Raw genomic sequence first — 20,464 nt, 5'->3', positions numbered from 1 at the left:
CTAACTGAAGGCTCTGACTGTCTAATGGGACAGCAGATGTCTGCTATGCATCATCTTTGCTGCATGGATGTCTAAGCTGTCTGAGCAACTCCAGAGCAACTGTGGTTTACATGAAGTGTACTTGAGGCAAAATGAAATGAATGACCGTTTATTTTGAAATACTGTGCTATGAGCTGTGGTGGTTCAGGTTGTACTTCCTAGCAAGTTTATGTATTGTGCAGCAGGAGCAGGACAGGAGGTTTGGGAGCAGGAGGCATCCAAACTTGGTAATCCCCAGTTGTTAGAACCTTCAGGTTTCACCTCTTCCATTTTACTAATTGAAAGTTTCATTCTCCAATGGTTTTGATTTCAGAACTGTGCTGTAGTTCTGAAGAAAAGCAGATGCTCAGTTCATTTCAGCAGCAGTTTTTCTGTAAACATCCTAGCCAAGCCTGGCTGTGGAGTGTGTGTTGGTGTTCTAGCCAAATGCTATATTCCTATTGCTGTTACTGTGCAAGTGGTGTGAAGCTAATCTAATCTGTCTCCTGAATTTTGCAGCACACTTAGGAAATGCTGACATGATTCAACCAGGGCTTATTCCTCTCCAGCCAAATTTTGATTTTATGGATACTTTTGAGCCTTTTCAGGGTAAGAATCGTATATGTAGTCAATTAATTTCTTTAAAATTGCAGTGATTTATGAACTAGTTTTTAACAGAAGATTAAACATTGCAGATATCTACTCTCTTCAGAAGGCAGGAGATTTGAGTGAAAGGTGAAGAACACTTCATATATGTTTTCATTGTTCATTATTTCAAGCAGATGCATATGTGGGTAGACTCCCTTGTTACTGTAATCCCAGTCCTTTACTTACCTGGGTTTGAGAGTCACTTTAGGATTGTTTACTCCAAGGTTTGAACCTGGCTGTTAATTTGCCTTTCAAAAGAATGGCATTTAGACCTTAGGTCATTGAGTAATTAAAGATAGAACATCAGATGTGGACAGGAGAACTCACAGAAATCACTAAGGTTTTCCCATTTAACACTTCTTAGTGATGAAGTGATTTAACACTTTGTTTGCCTGGGAACTTTTTCTGGTACTCTCAAGAATTACATATGACATTAAACTAATGCTGACAACTTTGATGGTTACGGATCTTCATGGAAGTCAAAAGTCACACATCTGTTTGCTGGGCCTGCATGCAGTCTGCATCAGATAAATGAATTTTGTGGGACTGCATTGAGAATCAGCTCTCAGCTATCTGTGTGTAGGTGAATATTAAGCAGCAGACTGATTTTTTTTTTTTTTTTTTTTTTTTTTTATTGTACTCGGCTTGCATGAAAGTTGAAGAAGTTTCCCCTGAAGAGATCAATTCCTCTGGAAGACAATTCATTGCTCAGTCAGCAGCAGTTGTATGAAGCAAAAATCTTGTGGTTTCATTATTTGCTAAATAATTTTGATATTCCTGTGAATTGTAGTATCCAGCAATGCTTTATCTTGAGTATGAAAAGTAGAAAATTAATAGGTGACTTCTCATATTTCAGATTTATTCACACCCAGTCGTTCCAGTAATTATTTCCCTTCTGTGTCTGCTGTCAGCTCAGCTACAACAGACAGCAGCAGCCATTCTTCCCAGGTAAGAGAGGTTCTCAATGTTTAAAACAGCCTTATCTCAGACATGTATGTGCTATGAAGACTCTCAGACATGAGCCATGTCCTTCTCAGAAGGAGTTCAGACAAGAGTTTCAGGGGTCATGTCTGAATCTGTAATATTTTTCTTTTCTGTCAGTCTCCTGTCCTGCCGTCGGGTTCATTGCCCAACACGCTTCCAGCAGGGAACATCAATGATGGACTGATTGCTTCCTCAGTACCTGCTCCTGTCATTCCTGATGTTGGCACTGACCAGTGTTCCAGCATTAGAAGTGGGGGATCTTTCATCCAGCCAGCAGACTTCACTCCTGACTCATCTCTCAGCGGGCCACAAACTTTTATGCCAGTGTTTCAAACGCCCTTGCCACTGCTTCAACCTGCGACACAACAGCACCAGTCCCCGTTGCCTGCAGTGCCTCTGAATTCTAGCTTAAGCTCTCCGCCAGCTGCATTTGCTGCACCAGAAACCCAGAAGTTTGGCCTCTGTGAATCTACAGTTATCACCCACACAGCTTCTGCTACGTTGACCCACAATGCCCCTGCCACCACTTTCAGCCAGAGCCAGAACCTTGTCCTGGCAACACAGCAGCCAGGTGCAGGAGTGCCTTGTAACCTGGCTTTCCAGACTACTGTCCTGCAGGGGCAGCCCCGGCCCCAGCTGCTATCCCAAATGACATTTGCACTCCCCAAAGCTGTTCCTCTGGCCAGTGCTGGGATAAGGCCCAAACAGTCACAAAAAATAGTGCCTGCTCCGAAGCCTGAAACAGTGTCCTTATTGTTAAAGAATGCCTTCATCACCCCAGGTGAGAAGCACTGATGGGGTGATGTTTTTCTTTTCTGAGTGAGAGTAGCAGGAGGGAGAGACCTTCTTGCTTTTCTTGATTTACATAATAAGTAAAAATATAGCTTCCTGAGGGTGTCCAAGGAACCCCTGAATCCACTGGTGTGTGGCTACACTGTTTAATGGGATGCTCTGGACTGCTGCGAGGATTGGAAGCGGTTTGGTTGTGAGTGTGAAAAGCTGACTTGCGAAAGAGGGTATCTCCTTGTAAAATTTGTGCTGGGCTGTATAGATGCATCAGCACATGGGATGACTAGACCTCTGTGCTCCTGCCCCATAGAAACCTTGGTTTTGATGTTTAATGCTGTTCTGATTAACTCTGCCCCTCAAAGCATTCAACCACAGTAGAGGAGAAGATGGTAGGGAGATAGTGTGGGATGGAGAATGGCAGATCTGTCCCTGTCATTGACTCATCTGGTTGCCCTGGACAAGTCAGTATGCCTGCCTGTATGTGATCACACTCTGTAATACCAGGGTACTAGTGTACATCTTTGGATATATTCTGACTTTTATCTTAGGTGTGCCTGAAACTCTTTGAGACTGAGTACAGTGTTGACTAGGGAGCAGCTGTTGAAGTGGACCACAGCATTGGTCCAGATGGAAGCATGGGAGTGTGCCTCTCATCCACCATTAGTGGTCCCTAGCAGGACCAGGGTGATAAGAAATCAGCCCTTCCAGTGTGGAAGGGCTAAGAACAGGCAGGGGGAGCTGGAGATCTTTGTCTCAAGCAATCTACAGACTTGTGATGCAGTCAGGAGCACGTGGTTTTCAGTTCAGAGTATGAGTGCCTAACTGATATGCTGGGACTTCCACATCGAGTATGATTTGGAGCCATTGGCACTGCACAAGGCTAAAAATAGCAAGCGTGAGCAGAGAGAGTTTTGTTTATGGTGGTTCTTGTGGGAAAGCTCAAGGCAAGAGCAGGACAGGCAGTACACTTTTTCTTGGGATTGTTGCACACTGTTTTTAGACTTGTGCTGGCTGGGGACCAAATTGACTTCAGCCACATGAAGTGTGCAATAATAATCCAAGAAAAACCCTGCCTGGAGGAGTATTGTTAAACAGGCTTTACTAAGGAGTATATGTGTCTGCCAGGGCCTGGCATTGTGGTTACCCACCAAAAAAAAAAAAAAAAAAAAAAAAAAAATCACTGTTCAGGAGTAGAACAGACCCAAGGATCTAATTCTGGCATGTCACTGGGAACAAGTTGGCCTGTGATTAATAGTGCTAAGTTGTTAATGGCAGTGTTTCGGTCTATAGTACATTATAAAACAAGAGTCCATATACCTTCAGCAGTTGAGACATGCATTTCTCACCTAGTAAAGCATGATAGGCAACTCTCGTTTTCAGAAAGCCTTTGCTCCTAGCTTTCTTAGTGCTTCTTGGGTTGTTCCTCACCCCATATATCACTTTTCCAATACTTCATCAGTTACTTCTGGACCGAAACAGCAGATGGCTTTGCTTCTCATCCAGATTTAAAATTGTTGGTTTTTTTCATTCCTGGCAGTGGCGTGTTCAGGGATCACAGTGCTCCTAAACTACTGGGATACGAAGCTCAGAGGTCAAATCCAAGATTTTATGTAAAGACTGGAGCTTTATTTTTGGCAATAGAATAAACATCAGAACTTGTAACTAAGGCATTTACGCCTGCTATTTGTGTTCAGGACAAACAAATCATCTCATGACTATAAAACAAATTGCATTATAACCTGTGTTAGAAAGAGATGTGTGACATTTGCTACTCTGTGATATAAAGACTCAAAAATCTGCACAGGTTGTCTCATCAGGTGCTAGACTTCACATGGGAAAGAACTCTGCTATCACCACTTCAGGATAAATGTTCTGATTTTGAGAGGAAAGTCTGCAAAAGATACATGCGTAGGATAGAAACATGAAAAATATAAAGGGGCATCTAAATATGTGCTGATTGTTACAGTTACCCAGATGTGGTAAGTCAGAAATACCAAGTTTGTGCAGTAGCATTAATACACTGGTAAGAGGAGGCTATTTAGCTCAATAGAGATGTCTTAAGTCCAGCTGAACATCAGTGAACAGTGGAAGGGTTGTGATTCCAGCTTTATATCTGGGAATGCTCAGACAAAGACTGAACTCCCTGTCCCTGAGTGACAGCGCTCTCTGCCAGATATACCCACACAAGGGCTGACATGAGGTTTGTGCAATCCACAGGCCTTTCTAATAAAGGCTATACAGAAACTTTAGTTGATTCAGAACACAGTTGTTAGTCACAGATGACACAGTAGGGGAGAGGACATCAGATATCCTGCATTGTCTCCCTGTTCTGCTGTGTATGTCCTTCGATACCCTGATGCTAAACTGCAGAGGGGTAGGTTGGCAGTGACTGAGCTACTTTGACACTTATCATACATTATGACTTTATTAGTACAAAGGAGAGCTGAAGCCAATACAGGCTAGAATAAAACTGACTAAGTTTGGTTTAGTTTTCTCAAAAAGCATACAGAAGCTGTGTTTTTGCATGATTCTTCCTTTAGTAACAATATAGGATGGTTAGTGATGTTCTGTCTAAAGTCTGGGCAAGAACAATGTCAACATTAATGCCATGCCAGTAACTGTACATCTGCATTGGTTAAATTGAGACCTTAACAGATTTATGTTAGACTATAAAACCGTAGTGGTGAAAAAAACTTTAGAGCAAGGATCCTGATTCCTGTCATGGGGGCAAGCCTCCTCTACAGACTTTTTCTGAGAATTTTTTCTTACTTTCTCTGTGGAGACAATTGCTGCTATTCACGATTATCTCTAGCTGTCTAACATCGCAGAACTCCTGGTTCTTTAGCCTATTTTCTGGAATTTTGGTGCTGATTCCCCATCACATTTGGTTGTCTTGTGCTTGTGTGTCATGTAAAGCATCTGTAAAACCCGATAGTGAAAGAAGCTAGTAGAGTGAAGTGGTGAGGAAGATAATTTAATATATATACAAGGAAGCACAAAGTACTGAATATGCATCCTGCAGTTGGTTTCTCTTTCATTGACCCTTTCTGGGTCAGCAGAGCAAGCCTGAGATCCAAGAAGTATGGACGTGAGAGGAGAGGTGAAGATGATCCTCCATCTGTGAAACCCAGCTCTGATAGAATGAAGACACTTTGCACCTCCCTGATTCACTAGATACCTCTGTAAATTCACCTTGAAACAGTGACAGTGATGCTAGAAGCCTCAGAAATAACTGGTGTGTTAGAGTCCTTTGTACTGGATTCATGGGACTGAGATTATCAGAAAACTGGTGGCACTTTGTATTGCAATGAAATAGTACCAAATAGGTGCCCATTAATCCATTCCCCTGTTCAATGACACGTTATTTCCTACAAAATAATCTCCAGCCTTTTTTTTTTGTCTCATTAACTATTCTAACTTGTGTTCTTCAGCTGCCTTTCAGGGACAGTCCAGAACTGTGATTGTAACTCCAGCACCTTTAAAAAGAGAGGGGATTTTGACGCCACCCACGTCTCAGTCTAATGTTGCAATTGCACCAGCTGGAATTGTCAGAGTAAGGAGAAGAAAAAAAAATTTTTTTTGTTTTTTAAGGCCTGTTATTTGCAAGTAGTTAGAGCCATAATGTGCTCAGGAGGGTAACTAAATCTCACCTGTTACCCAGCATATGCATTTGTGCATTCAGCATTATGTTTGCTTATTTTTAGTTTAGCTACTTTATGGGTCTGGAAGCACTATCTAGTCTTCACAAGCTCTGTCTCACACCACAGTAAGATTATAAAGAGGCATGTATACACAGTACCATGAATGGGGGTGGTTTGTGCTTTTTATTAATCGCACAGAAGCTAGAAGGAACCCAGGATGCTCACCTTTCCATTTACATATTGGAAAGCATGCCTTGAGTATATGAGTGGGTTTCCCAATACATTGTGTGCAGGAAGATGGTAATAGTTTTTAGTATATTATGCTGTTGATGTGTTGTAATACTGCTGTAAGTTATGAAAGGATACTGGTCTCCTGCCAGAAGTCTGACTTCAGTGCCTACCAATTCCTTATATATTCACCCTTGTTTCATGTCATCAGATTGTTAATCATGTATTAATTTGCTACTTTTAGTGAAAGGCAAGGTAACAAATCTCTCTCTCTCTCTTTTTCTCTCCCTCTCCCCCCCTTTCTCCTTTCTCTCATCCCTTCTCTCCCTCTGCCCCCATCCCACCCTTCCTGCTCTCTTTTTCTTTCTCTGTTATTCTCTGTGCTGTTTCTATGCTGTTCCCAGGCTCCCGGGGTGACGGAGTTCCGTAGTAACATTCTGGTTGGTCCACCACAGCGAGCACCAAGTAGTCAACAAACCCAGTCCACAGTCTCACATCTCTTCTCTCCTAGTGTAGTCCAGGATGTGTTGGTGAAAGGAGAGCAAATCCCTTCCCACAGTAGCAGTTCACAAGTTCCCTCACCTACACCTAGTAAGTTAGAAAGCTATAAGCGTTCTCTCTCTCCTACACATGTAAGTGTTTCCATTGGTTAGGCAGGGTGTAAAATGGCCTTGAGGATCCCTGGATAATTTTTGAAGGAAAAGCTTTTTTAGGGCCTTCTACCCTGCAGCTTCAGTTGCATCCAGTTGTTTGCAATTTTTGTCTTAAGCTACTGTGCAGCATTGCCACAAACTGCTATTTTGTGCTTCCTGTAAGTGGCTCCTTTCTAAAAGGATGTACTGTCATAGTCACCAAGAAATTAAACCTGTTTGAAAGGCATCTGTGTAGAAAGTGTGGAATACGTTTGTTGTTCAGGATCATAATTTTGATTGGAGGATCTCAGACACAATCCTTGTTAACAGTAGGTAAGTGCAAAGACTCCTTTTGCATGCGTGTTGATAGAGCAGTATCTGGGCTGGTTTTAGAGACATATGCTGGTTTTGCTGGTAAGTGGCTTGTAAGTGTTACCATCATGTCCCAGGCCATTAGACCCTCAAATGGGGGAGTCTAGCAGGACGATGGAATTGCAGCCTACGCGTTCAACATGCCTTTGCTGAAATGTGTGTGTGTGTGAAAGGAGTATTACCTATCGCTATTTGGGATGCCTTAGCCTTATGCCGTGAAATACTAAGCTTTCCCAGCCATCTTGACATTTTCTAGCATGCGGTTGCTGCATCAATGAGTATAATTTGGTTGCCGACGGCATTTCAGTTCGATTCTGAATAGAAGCTTCTCAGCAGTTACATTTGCTACAGAAAGTTGTTTGTTAATGTGACTTGTCTTTCTTCCTTTACGAAGGCCGAGACTGTCAGAATTCAGGCCAAGCTTCCCCCTGCACCTCTGAGCAGAGCCCCAGTCCACAGTCTCCCCAGAACAGCTGCTCAGGAAAACCTGCCACTGACCCTAATATGGCTGCACTTAAGGTGTGTGTCCTTTCCTTTGAGGTGCTTTTCTTGTTTGCCTTTGTAGCTACTTTTCTGCACTGATGTCTGAGCATGGACTAAAGAGTAACTTGTGCTTCAGGAACAGTGGATTACTGGTGCCTTAGGCTTAGCTTGCACTGCGTCTGTGCTGCTCTGTTCAATTTAAAATGTCAGACTTCAATAATCTACTCTGCTCCTCAGGGATGGGTCACCAGAGGGGCCAGGCTTAACTGTACCTCTGCAGGTCCTTACGGTCATGACAGCAGTTCCTGCTGTAGCTCACAGAGATGTTATGACAGGTCTCAGTTTACCTGGTCAAAGGTTTCAGTTTTCTAAACCATGGCTTTTTGCAATTGTTCTGTTGGGAATCTTCAGTCTGCAGGGCTCTGCCCATTGCTGGAGGGGGAGTTCTTGACCTGCTGAGTTACATGTCTCCAGTGATGCTATGCTGCTCCACAGAGAGCAGCTCCACACAGACTCTACAAGTGACAGCTGTAAAACACTTTGAGAATTATTGGGGTAAGAACTCGGCAGTCTAGAGATAGCATCTGAAAGCTGGCTGTGCCTCATATACAAGCTGACCTTGTCAGAACACTTTCTGTGATGGTATGAGAAACTTATCTGCAAAAAACAACTAATGCATGACAATCGGCTGTAACCCTCTCATTCATTCTGTTGTGAAAGGGAGTGTTACTTAACCATTTTGCAAGTGCCAACCCCTCTTTGGCTTCTCTGTCTTTGTATACCCTATGAGTTAATGTTGGCTTGATTATTTGCAGGGCAGAAAGGTAAGTTTAAACACTTGCAGCCTGTGATTGCACTCAATTCTAGTTCTGTTGCAGAGAAGATTCAGAAATGCCCCTTGCTGAGCATGCTGCAAGTTGCTCATGAAAGTTTGCAGTTACTTACTTGCATAAATGCTCACAATCAGTAGTTGCAGCCTGTTCTTGCTGCTAGAAGACAAGTTAACAAAGGAACAAATTATTAGGACTGGCCAGTGGTGGGAAAGTGGCCACTAGATGGAGGAGTGTTCTTAAAAGTAAGGACACTGCAACGAGATAGGCTTTATAGCCGTTTAAACTCACCTGCTTTGACAGGAATTGCTTTGGATGTGTACTGTTAGTAACTCTTTCTCTAGATGTGTTTTCTTTTGCTCCTCTGCATTGTTAGACTAAACAGATCTGTATCGCTGGGTAACGTTTTTTCAGTTTGGCAAAGCACAGAAGGCACTGGAAATCTCAGTTCTGCTCTTGAACCTGCATTTTCTGTGGTTTTGGGCAGCCACTTCACTGCTTTATTACATTGTTTTCCTCCATTATAAAATGGGGTGATGGTGAGCTACTGCTGGAAAGCCTAGCTCTGCCAAGAATGCATTCTCAAAGTGCAAACTCCTTATTTTTTTCCAAGGATTTTGGTGGAAACAACTTATAAGTTTTTAATGCTACAAATGAAAATGTTAATTCCTGACAAAGCCTTTATCCTCAGGATAGGCCAGAGCTGTGGATTCTTTTTTCTTTTTTTCTTTTTGCAGACTGCCTGTTTACATCAGTAAACTTTATATATGTATTAGGAATAAATGATATGGACTGTTTTAAACTTAAAGGCTTCAACAAGATCCTAACTAATTACATGCCTCAAAAATTGGAATTTGACTTCAGAAAAGGAAGTTGTATAACAGTCTTAAATAGGAATTTTTACTTCAGGAAGAAAACCTTACAAGGTTTGGAATTTAATTTAATACACTGGACACTTCTTTTTAATAACTTATATAACTTTATATAACTTTAAATAACTTTAATAATCATTGTTTGCAAATTTATAGTCATGTGGCTTTGACTGGAAAGACTATGAATGCCACAATTCAACAAAAATGACACTGTGAATTTGAATAGCTGAAATAGTCGTAGCAGTGGAATGGTAAAGGAGAACAGCACAGACCGAGCTAATTTTATTTATGCAGAATCGAAGAATGAAGCATATTTCAGAACAAAAACGAAGGTTTAACATCAAGATTGGTTTCAGTGCTCTGAACAGCTTGGTTTCAGCTAACTCCAAGTCGGTAAGTAACTTGGCAGCACTAACAGTTTAATATGCTATATAAGAAAGAGCCATTCTAAAAAGACTTATTAATAAATTTAATCTCTTCACTGCTGACTGAGAATGCTAGTTAGTGAGTGAAGATACTTGAACTGAGGTACTTGGAAAGGAAGGGTGATAAATCCGTGGCTTATAGTCAAAAGAGTGTGTGAAAGTGCTTCATCTTTTAGACATTGTTCTGATGCAGCTTCAAACATTGAACAAGTCTTGTTTGATGACATGCTGCAGCTTTAAAGCCAACAGGGAAAGGAAAACTGGTCTTTGCAATCCTTGCTCTTGGGACCCCAGTAATGAAGATTTTTGTCATGTTTGCAGCATAAGATGACTTTGCATCTACTGTTATGTCACCTTTCTTCTGACGTACTGGCTTTTTATACCCATTCTGGATGGGTTCTGGTCCCCATAGCTGGACTTGAAAAAGCTATGGTCCAGCCAGTATTGTAAGCTTATTCTGCCCGAACCACGAGCCAGCCAGAAGCCAGGTAGATGCTGTTGGTACAATGCTGGGCCTGGCTTAATATACCTTGACATTTGGCCTGAGCTAATATACCCACCTATGAGCACAGCTTGTTAGGTTAGGCTTTGTGCCATGTTAACCGCAGCTGTGCTGCATTTGGTCAGCTGAGAGCATGGCAGAGCAACCATGTGTGCCTGCAAATACTGTTGAAACATGTCAGTGAGCCAAAGGAAGAACAAAAAGGTCCAGTGAAACTTCTAAAAGTTCCTACATTGATGAGGTCTGTACCTCCCAGGAGGAGTCAGAAGCCTGGCCAGTTCATATGATTTTGAAAATCCCTCTAGGACTCTTTACATCTAGTATCACCCAGCTGCCTTTAAGAATTTGGCCCTGCGCCTACAGCCTTGCAAATATTCTCAGGGCTTCTTTTTCCTGTCACCTGTCTTTTGTGTGTAGGTTTACAGAGAAAAAAATTCCCAACTGACTTCTCATTGTGAAATGATTTTGTCCAAACTGAGAACATATTCTGGCTACACTAGTTACCTTAGTTCACTAAATTGAAATCAGAATAATTGAAACATAGACTTGTCTGCACCACAAAATTCTATATGTCCTTTAAATACCAGTACCTTTTGGAACATGGAAAATATGAAAGCTTGTTGTGTAGAATGTTGATTTGTTTACATAATTTTTATAGTTTTTTATGTTTAGGCCATAAGTTATCAGAATTTCACTTCCTGATTTGAATAGCTTATTTGAAAGGTAATCAGTTTTGAAAACTCAGCTTTAGTAAAATGTCTGATTATTTTATTTCCCAAGTACAGATTTTTAATTCATTCCTCAGAACTGAAGAGTATTTTAAAAAGGATCTGTGACATTGTTTCTGTCTCCTTTGGTGGTAGCTAGACTGTGTTACCTTCTGTTTAATAACTTCAGGTTTCCCAAACTATATAATCTATATTGCCAACTTCAAACAATGCTTCTAACAGCACTGGGGAAAGTACATCTTCATCAGCAGATGTACTTCAGTACTTAAGTAAGAATTGTAAATGTTTTTAAGAGGATAGAAAATGAAATAAAATATTTTAAATTATTAAAATACTTCTTTCAACAAAGTAGCAAAAATATAATTTGTGGAGGAAAACAACCACCACAACCACATTTCTCTGTACTAGTGTGCAAACATGAGTTGGAGAAATTAACACTTTAGTATTATGTTAAGTGTTTCACTCTGCCTATCTGTGTGCTTTTGCACACAGTGAAGGAAACTTAAGAAAAGGGGCTGAAGTGCTTTTTTGGGTGTTACAGCAGGTTAGGGGCAAGCTCTTCAACTCTCTAGCTTTGTTCCAGAAAGTGAGCTCTGTGTTTGTGTTTGGTCTAGATCAGCCATGCAATCACGCTCCAGAAAACAGTAGAATATATCGCTAAACTACAGCAGGAAAGAACACAGATGCAAGAGGAAACCAGGCGCCTTCGGGAAGAAATCGAGGAGCTAAACGCTACCATCATGTGAGATTTGGGGAGCTTTCTGTAATGAAGCAGAGCAGCTTGAATGTTGCTTTGGCTAGCAACAGAGAATGTTTGCCTCAGATGTCATGCCAAACAACAGATGGGTATTGAACAGTAGAGTTGCTACCAACTTCCAGACAAAAAGCATAAGTTGCTGTGGGATGGGCATTGGTAGCAAACCATGTGGATTTTCAGCAAGCTCTTAGCATGAATGCACAACAGTCGCAGCATCAGAAAAGGTGCATCAGGTCAGTTAGAATAATTCTAAGAAGCCACTGATGATGTTTTTTTAAAGCTAGGCTCACTGGGTGATCAAACACTCTTACCCTTCATGATGGCTTTGCTGCAGCTTTCTTTCCAAATGCAGTCGATTTTTATATGCTTGAGTACATAAGACACAGGACTTTGAATCAAGGAGCTTGCCGCTGGCTGAACGTAGCTGTGATAAGTCACTTCACCCTCCTGGTGCCTCAGTTTCCTCAGTGGCTTTACGATGGTTATGTACTGATGCAAAGCATGTTGAGAACCCCAGTAGTTTTTCTTCCATCTACAGAAGTGTTAGGCTTAGGCATTACATTAGACTTATCAGCAAATCAAAATACTTTTATTTTTCTTTAAAAGTATGATGATTTCTGGTTGTATTTTAAATTGATCTGTTTCTTAAGAATCTCTGTAACATTTTCTTCTGTAACATTGCTCAGGAGTAAAATTTTTCCTTGACTCTTAATATGCCTTTTTCTAATTGGATGCCAAAACCTACTTTGTTCTATGTTATACTTTGTTTTCAGTTTTGTTGCTTGTAATAAGAAGTGTGTAGCAGCTTGAGAAATCGCTTTGCTATGTGAATATAGAAAAAATTGATGAGAAAACAGTATGTATTCCTGGCTATAACAGTTACATTCTGGGGGGTCATACACTGGGAGGCCACCTTGGTCAGGGATACTGGGGATACACACTTTACTCTTGCTTTAATTTAGTCTGGAAGAGAAGTGTGTACCTTCTGGTGGGGATTCTGACCTCAGAACATCTTCTTTTCAGTTCTTGTCAACAGCAGCTCCCTGCTACCGGAGTTCCCGTAACATGGCAAAGATTTGACCACATGAGGAGGATGTTTGATGAGTACGTGAGAAGCAGGACCCTGCAGAACTGGAAGTTTTGGATTGTATCCTTTTATATCAACCTGCTGAACTTTAGGTTTGGTACTGATATATTTACAGCCAAGAACTCTGGATTCTGATGGTGTGACTTTAAGCCAAGTTATTTAAATAACATATGTCCTCAGTTTTCATTCACATCTGTATACGGATATGAATCCTTGTCTTGTAGGCTGTCGTGAGGCAGAACTTGAAGGGAGCTAACTTGAAAGTAAAATGCAATACAAAGGCAACGTTTTCCTAGTGGGTTGTTATACTGCAAGAAAAGTTTAATGGACTACTTCTGTAACTGTAGCTCTTATAGTCTTCTGGAAAAACTGCACAGAGAATAACAAAGATTTCAGGAGGAAAAATAAATTATTACAAATAATTACTGAAGCTGTTGCAATGGCAGTTTTTAAAACTTCCACGTTTCTCTTTTTTTCCTTTTTTTCTTTTTTCTTTTTTTAGTTTTCTGATTGTCTTTTGTCACGACAGTGAATCAACTTAGTCTCTGTTTGCTTCTCCAATGCTAGCAGCTGTGCTTGTAAGCGAATGATAATGCAGGAGGCAGAAAAACATATAAACTGAATGAAACAAAGTTAGCTGCATTTGTGCTGTGCTGTATAGACTTATCTAGTTTGGATCAAACGTTATTAGCTTGAATCAGTTCAGGGATATTTGTAATTAGCAATGAGCAGTAGTGTTTACCTTCCCTTTCCCCATTAAACTTCATATGTTCATATAGCTAGCTATTTGCACTTTATATTTTGTATGTCTGTGCTGGTTATTTCTCTCTATAACTACCTGGATAATGTAAGTATATATGTGCATGTTTGTGCATGCATGAAGTACAGCATTTTTAATACTTTGATATGTGAAAGTGCTTGCTTTGGTGTTCTCTGGTTTATGTTGGCCCTAGAAAGACACTCTTCTTTTTAGCATCCTTTTAGGAAACGATTCTTAGCAAGGTCTCGCACAGTCTCTGATAACTTAGAGCTGGTGCCACTGTTGAACCTCTGGATTCTACAGCACTATTAACTCTGGAACAAGTTCAAGTGAATTATGAAAGTAGAGGTCTTTAATATAACAATGAAAATAATTATTTAAAGGCAGTCCTACAGATGTTTGCTGATTGCATAGTATGTTTATTTTATGCTGCTCCAAGACGTTAAATAGCTCCACAATTTGGAAGTGAGACACTTCTAGAAAGTGGCAGAGGTTATCACGGATGAAGATGCAATTTTGGGTAGCTAGGTTTGTATAGTATTTGGGGAAAGGCAAAGGCTTTTGTAGTTGGTGAAGGAGAAGGTTGATAGGCAAAGTAATGTTCCCAAACTTCCCTTTACAAGTCAGGATGTAACTGTGATGGAACAGTTGTTCTAACAGCTGGATTGAATCCTTAACGCATGCTGACATATTTCAGAATGTCTTGCAGTAAAAGCTGACAAGGTCCAGGGGTGAGTGATGATAATAATAATAATAATAATAATAATAATAATAATAATAATAAATCTCCTCCTTATGAAATGACTGTAAGAGAGAGAAGGGCAGTTCATTACAAATATGAAAATACCATAGTTTCTGTGGCATATAGGAGGGAAATGAGTAATCTGGTCTTGAGCTACTAGAGATAACCCAAGAATAGAATACTCTTGAATATTAGAATATCAATAGAATAATACCCATGCTGTTCTTCCAGTCACTCTGTAAAAGTCTGTAAGGGCATGCAAATCCCCTCAAGTATTCCAGGCAATTGTTAGATTTATCTTGATTGTCAGCCACAGTGAGAAAGATGGGGGCACATGACTATGCTGAGGTTGATTTGGGCCATGTTCTCACATGCTGCTGACTGTAGTCAGAAAATCCCATCTGGAGTAACATGGTAAAACCACAGATTCTGAGCCTTCAGGTGAGTTTATTGTCCAACCAGCTTCTGAAATAAATGTACCTGTAAGCTGGAATCTACTTGGTGAATTATCGTGGTGATGTTATAACAAGCTGTTTTGAGTTCAAATATGGTGATCAGTCCAGGAAATGTCATCTGAAAGCCTGGGAGCTGGGGCCAACTGAGGCTTGTGGTGGTGCTCTGTATGTTTTAATACACTACAGGCTAAGGATTTTGTCTGCTCCTTTTCTGCCAGGAAGGTTATTGCCAATGCCAGGTCTATCCTTCCAAGCTGTGATGATAGAGAGCCAGAAGAAAAGCCAGATACTCTGCAGCTTGCTACTGTTCTGGTCCACATAGATGCAGATCAGCAAGTCTGGTCATTGGTGAGGGAATCCTTGCCCTGCCATTGAGCATCTCTGAAAATATACTTACGTACTTTGAGGTCTTTGTTTAGCTGCAGTAGCAGAGAACTTGAGTGTTTGCTGAAAAATCTGCCTGAGAAATTGGCTGAATACTTGCACTGTTGGCCTGTGCTGGACTCACTATTGCCGGGCAAGACTCATCCAGGTACCCCACCTTGGATGCATCTGTAGCATGCTGTGGTGGTAAGTGATGTGGTTACCCTAAAGCTTCTATATCCTTTTGCTATGAAAGCATCACCATTATATGAAAAAGGTGGCGATGAAGAAATTGAATGCTTTACATGTATGTAGAAGTTTCAGATACTCATGTGCTTGCAGTGCCACAGCATGCAGCTGGTTTGTAGATCAAGTGAGTGTACAGGAATTTTGCAAAAAATAATGAGTATCACTAGGGACTGAGGTTCAATTTTTTCCTTTGTCTTAGTGTTACAGATTTCAAAAAATATTTTTTGAAATGTTGCAATCCCTCTAGTAGTTGAAGTCCATTTAGAAGTCTATTGTTTTCTCTGCAGACTGAGCTGTAGTAGCCTTTCCCATAGAATGTTTTGAACTCCTCCTGTGTTGTCTCCCTTAACATTTCATGATTGCAGTTCAGCATTATTATTAAGCCATTGTTTGAGTCCTTCAATAGGATGGTTTCCACAACAAGCTTTAAGGATCTGAATCAAACTGCAATGGCCTGGTTGGATCAGCACTGTTCTCTTCCTGTTCTGAGGCCAAGTAAGTGAAGTTCTATCCAGCAGTTATTCCAGATCATAGAAAGTGAGTCCATATATAATACCATTTCTTGAAAGTCAGAAGATGACAAAGAAAGCACATGATGCAAAGTATGACTTCCAGTTCCTTTTTATTATCTCAGTAGAAAAATAAGAACCCTTTTGACTGTGAAGACACTTGGTTGTATGCTTAACACTGAACAGAAAAAAACCCTAAATTGCTGTATATACATACCAGAATTTAAAAGGTCTCAAGCTGCATTTAAATTTCAAATACTCTGCTCTAGTTGGAGTAAGTTTGGCAGTGTGATATATATCTCATTATGAAGGAAGACTTCTGAGATTTGTATTCCGTTTTGGAATGACTTTCCGTTTGGGCATGATTGCTTGATCCCTTCCCCCTTGCAATTCAGCAGGTATTTATATTTGCAGTTATAATTGCCAAGTGATACTCTCTTTTGTAGAAGAAATAGGTGTTGTTTTTTTAAAAAAGTCCTAGATCTCCTTTCCTTGTTCCCTGGGCACAGTTCTTGCACATCTCTGTTTATTGCTCTCGCTGTGTGTGGAGGAGTGCATGTTTTTCAGAAGTATTTCCATAATTCTGTCAGGCGTAACAGTCTTGCAGTACCTGCACACTATCCTGCATGGATCTGTTTGCAGTCAGACTAATGGCTTTTCTTGATACTTTTCTGACTTTTTTTTGTAGTGGTGCTGAACACCCTCCGGCATCTAAGTACAACCACCTCAATTCTGTCAGATCCATCGTGTCTGCCAGAGCAAGCCGCTGAGGCAGTTATCAAGATGAACAAAACAGTTGGTGAAACCTAACAACCAAAGACAATGAGTTGCTTATACAAGGTGTGGAGAACCTGCCAGTCTGGTAGCCTGGCGAGTCTCCTTTCAGTTGGTGCACTTTAGAAAGAATTCTCTCCATCACCTGAGACATTGTTCAGGGCATCTGGCTCTGCCTTCAGAATATGTGGAAGTATGATGCAACGTTGTCATAACGTTTTGATTCCTCTTCAGTGCTGTGCTGTACTCCGTTAAGTGAGAAAACACCAAGCTCAGGTAAATTTAGCAGGTTTGAGTCCTGCAGGCAGCAATATATCTCCATCAATGCAGCATGCATCTATATGCAACAAACATATTTCTATGAAACAGCTTCAAGTACTAAGTTCTCTGAAGTGTAAATCTTGTACACCAAGGGATGTTCTCTTCAAGGGGAAATATACTTTCAATTTCATGAAACAAAATGTGCTTTTTATTTTGTTTTCTGATATTCAGTTCCATTTGTTTTACTTGAATAGTGAAAATTGTTAAACAGGATCATATTAAAAACCAAAGGAGAAGAAAAATCCGTCAATGATGTCAACTTGTGGCAAAAATACTAGAGTTAAAATCTCAGGCTGTGTTTTGTGTATTTTTATTTTAATGAGTGTATCATTGCATGTGATCAGTTTCAAGACATGCTTTATTTTCTAGCAAATAAAGTAGCTGATTTTTATTATTTTTCCTGATACAGCCATTGCAAGTGAGTAGCAGGCTGTGCAGTAAGTGCAAGAAAGCAGTTTTAGATTGCATAGACTCTGCAGTTAGGATAGGTACATTAATTTCATACCCATTTAATCTGCGAACTGTTTTCTTGCACTCTGCAGAGTTCAGCTGCCTTCCTCATAAAATATGTGCATATAAAACACATCCATAGATAAATGTAGTAATGCTTCAGAGACAAGAATTGAGTTTGTAATGTTAAGAAATTGGCTTTTTTATCTCAGAAACTGTATCAAATCATGTGGATTTGTAGTCAGTTCTTTGCTTCTTCATCTTTTTTGCTTGTTCTTTTTGCCTTCTATCTGAAAAACGTGAAGGACAGCTAAATTTGGTCAGTATGGGAAGGTTATGTTCAACATTAATTATAAAACATATAAAAATATGTTTAAAACCCCAAATACTGCATAACATTTTTCTGTGACAGTCTTAGCAAGTACTGTGCTCTGCTGCAGATAAACTTAGTCTGGTTACAGCAGTAATAGTCTGTCCATCCTGAGACAGCACTGGGATATTCATTCCAGCTGGTTGTTCACAGTCTGGAATTATTTTATGACCCTTGTAATTCCACTCCTTACTTGATTCTGATTCTTAAGAGCTATGCAAACTGTGGGTAATGTTTCTCTGGTACCTCCCCTGAGTAGTTTTCCTCCAATTTCAAAGGCAGGCTGCCTGGAGGTGATTAGCAGGCTATCACAGTGCTAAAAAGAGGAGCAGCTAAAACATTTGGGCATTGCACATGCTGAAATGGGGTCAGTAGGTTCTCCTTCGGCAGATGTAGTTTTTATCAGTGTTGTCCCCAGTCTTCTCCACTTGGTGGGCCTAAGTTTAAAAAGAAACAATAGGCTTGGGGAGTGGGACTAAGCACAGGGAGTATTTTTCTTTCTTCTTTGTCCTGAGATTTTGCAGCTAATGGCTTTCATTGCAGAGTTCACTTATGTTGGAGCAGGACTGTAGCAAAAAGAAAGCATGAAACGTTAACCCCAGGGCCCTCTTCCTGAGCAGAGGTACTGTGAGTTGAGGAGTTGGGGGCTGAAGGGGACTGCTGGGGGGGAAAGGAACCTAAGAGGAAGACAAAATGGCATGATCTAAGTACCAACATGTCTTTCTGTAGCTGCGCAGACAAATGAGGAGATGGTCTTTTTTTTTTTTTTTTTTTTTTTTTTTTTTACAGTAGATAGATCTGACGTATCATTTGAAGTTTGTGGTACATGTAAAAACCTGTGTCCCTGTGACAGAACCAACAAAAATCCAGGCCTCAGCTAAAGAATCGATTGTTGAAATAGTGTATAAAGGTTGTCATAGTAATTAAATAGTGAGTAGGTTTTCTGGGGGGACCTGTATCTAGGTCTTTCATACATAATGTTGTAATCAATTAAGCAGTATTCTTTGGGATGTATCTGGATAAAAAGTGTTGACTAAGTGTAAATTCTTTTTTAAATTAGTGCTTTAAATCCTCCCATTTTTATCATTGATTGTGAACTTGATTCCAGTGAAGTCATTTAACACTGTGATTAGCTGGGGAGCGTCCCTCAAGTTCTTTCTTTACTGGGCTATCTCATTGAGATGCATAGATATCTACATGCGTATTTGCATGTTAAAAATACGTATCCGGTTTTCTAGAAAGAAATCAGTAGGCAAATTGTCCAAGAACAGACCCACTTGTGTTTTTGCTGTACTTTTCAGATGAACAGATTCTGTAATGCCTCCCCTGCAGTGTGGTCTCCTGCTTGTCAGGCAGTGATTGTGCTTGATTTTTACCATTACTAGTATCAATGACATTAGAGTTTTGTCTCAACAAGCAAAGTGTACTACAGGCATACTTCAGAGCCCAGGGAATTCTGATGACTTCTAAGCTTAAATCCTAACATCTCAGATCTCACTGAATGTAAGGTCCCTTTCAGCTTCCAATCCAGGAATAGGAAGGGGTAATGTGACTGAACTGCTAAAAATTTTGTCCATTAGCAGTTTTTATCTGGATGTGGATGGAAAAATCATCCTGCTCATTGCACCATGAGCTGTTTACAGTTGGAGGGAAAGTGCTTATTTTAATAATTTGTGGTGGAGAAACAAGCTCATGGCACTATTAAAAGACTGCAAATCTTAACATAGTAAAGAGAAAAAAAATTAAATCAAAGAGCTTACTTAGGCAAGAGTGTAGGAGGGAGGGAATGAAAAGTTAAAAGAAACTTTCCACGTAGTGCAATTACCAGAAACGATGTGGCTGCTCTTTGAAGCAGTGATTCAGTGTATTTTTCTCACCCTATTATTGCAAATCAGAATTCTTTTCTCTTATCAGTCAACCTTGTGAGGGGTGTGATTTCACTTCATTTGGAAACGCAGGAGGAAAAAAGCTGTATTATGTCTCACATCTGCACAGTGGAAGTACTGAGGATTGGTATGAAAAGAGATTGACCACGTATGTATTAATTCCTGCATAGTTTTCCACTTTGGTTTATATTTGAACTCCTTAGTCTTGTCTTTCTTACCCATTGAGGAGTCTAAATACTGTATTTCTTCAAAAAAAAAAAAAAATTTGGTAACACTTTCTCCCCTAATTTAAGTGGTCTAATTTCCTCAGTGTCACCAAAGTATACTTGAGCAAGCAAAACACACAGTGCCTATACTCTACACAGAAATACAGATGATGCACACCTGTCTTCAGTGAATTGGTGCTAAACTTTTTAAACAATCCCCATATAACTGAATACAAGTCATATTCAGTCAAATCCAACATATTTCACTCAATAAGGGAATGGCTAGATAAAATGTTTATGGACTGAGATTGAAAGTCAAACTGAGATTGTCTAGTGGCTCCTTGTGACCTTGAATTCTATTAATCAGTATGTTGGCCCCCACC

At 40.3% G+C, this 20,464-nt stretch overlaps 1 protein-coding gene across 4 annotated transcripts in view; it reads left to right on the top strand.

Annotated features, from left to right (window-relative positions):
• LOC115345577 (MLX interacting protein) overlaps positions 1–20,209 on the top strand; it is a 51,816-nt gene extending 31,607 nt beyond the window's left edge. The window contains exons 7-18 of one of the 4 annotated variants that reach the window (XR_005933219.1): positions 538–627; positions 1,523–1,614; positions 1,768–2,431; positions 5,871–5,992; positions 6,713–6,899; positions 7,707–7,831; positions 9,792–9,890; positions 11,767–11,894; positions 12,933–13,056; positions 15,931–16,060; positions 16,763–17,124; positions 19,904–20,209. Coding sequence is in view for 3 of the 4 variants with exons in the window: in XM_030024597.2 (XP_029880457.1) it covers positions 538–627; positions 1,523–1,614; positions 1,768–2,431; positions 5,871–5,992; positions 6,713–6,899; positions 7,707–7,831; positions 9,792–9,890; positions 11,767–11,894; positions 12,933–13,056; positions 15,931–16,060; positions 16,763–16,884 (1,883 nt within the window). In the remaining variant the exon portion in view is untranslated. The other 3 variants (XM_030024597.2, XM_030024598.2, XM_030024599.2) reach the window with 3 other exon arrangements.
• Positions 20,210–20,464: the final 255 nt, after the last annotated feature.

This window comes from Aquila chrysaetos, chromosome 9 (genome assembly GCF_900496995.4).
Source record: "Aquila chrysaetos chrysaetos chromosome 9, bAquChr1.4, whole genome shotgun sequence".
Classification (NCBI taxonomy): Eukaryota; Metazoa; Chordata; class Aves; order Accipitriformes; family Accipitridae; genus Aquila; species Aquila chrysaetos.
The sequence above is the reverse complement of the archived record's forward strand: the minus strand, read 5'-3'. Positions and strand labels throughout refer to the sequence as shown.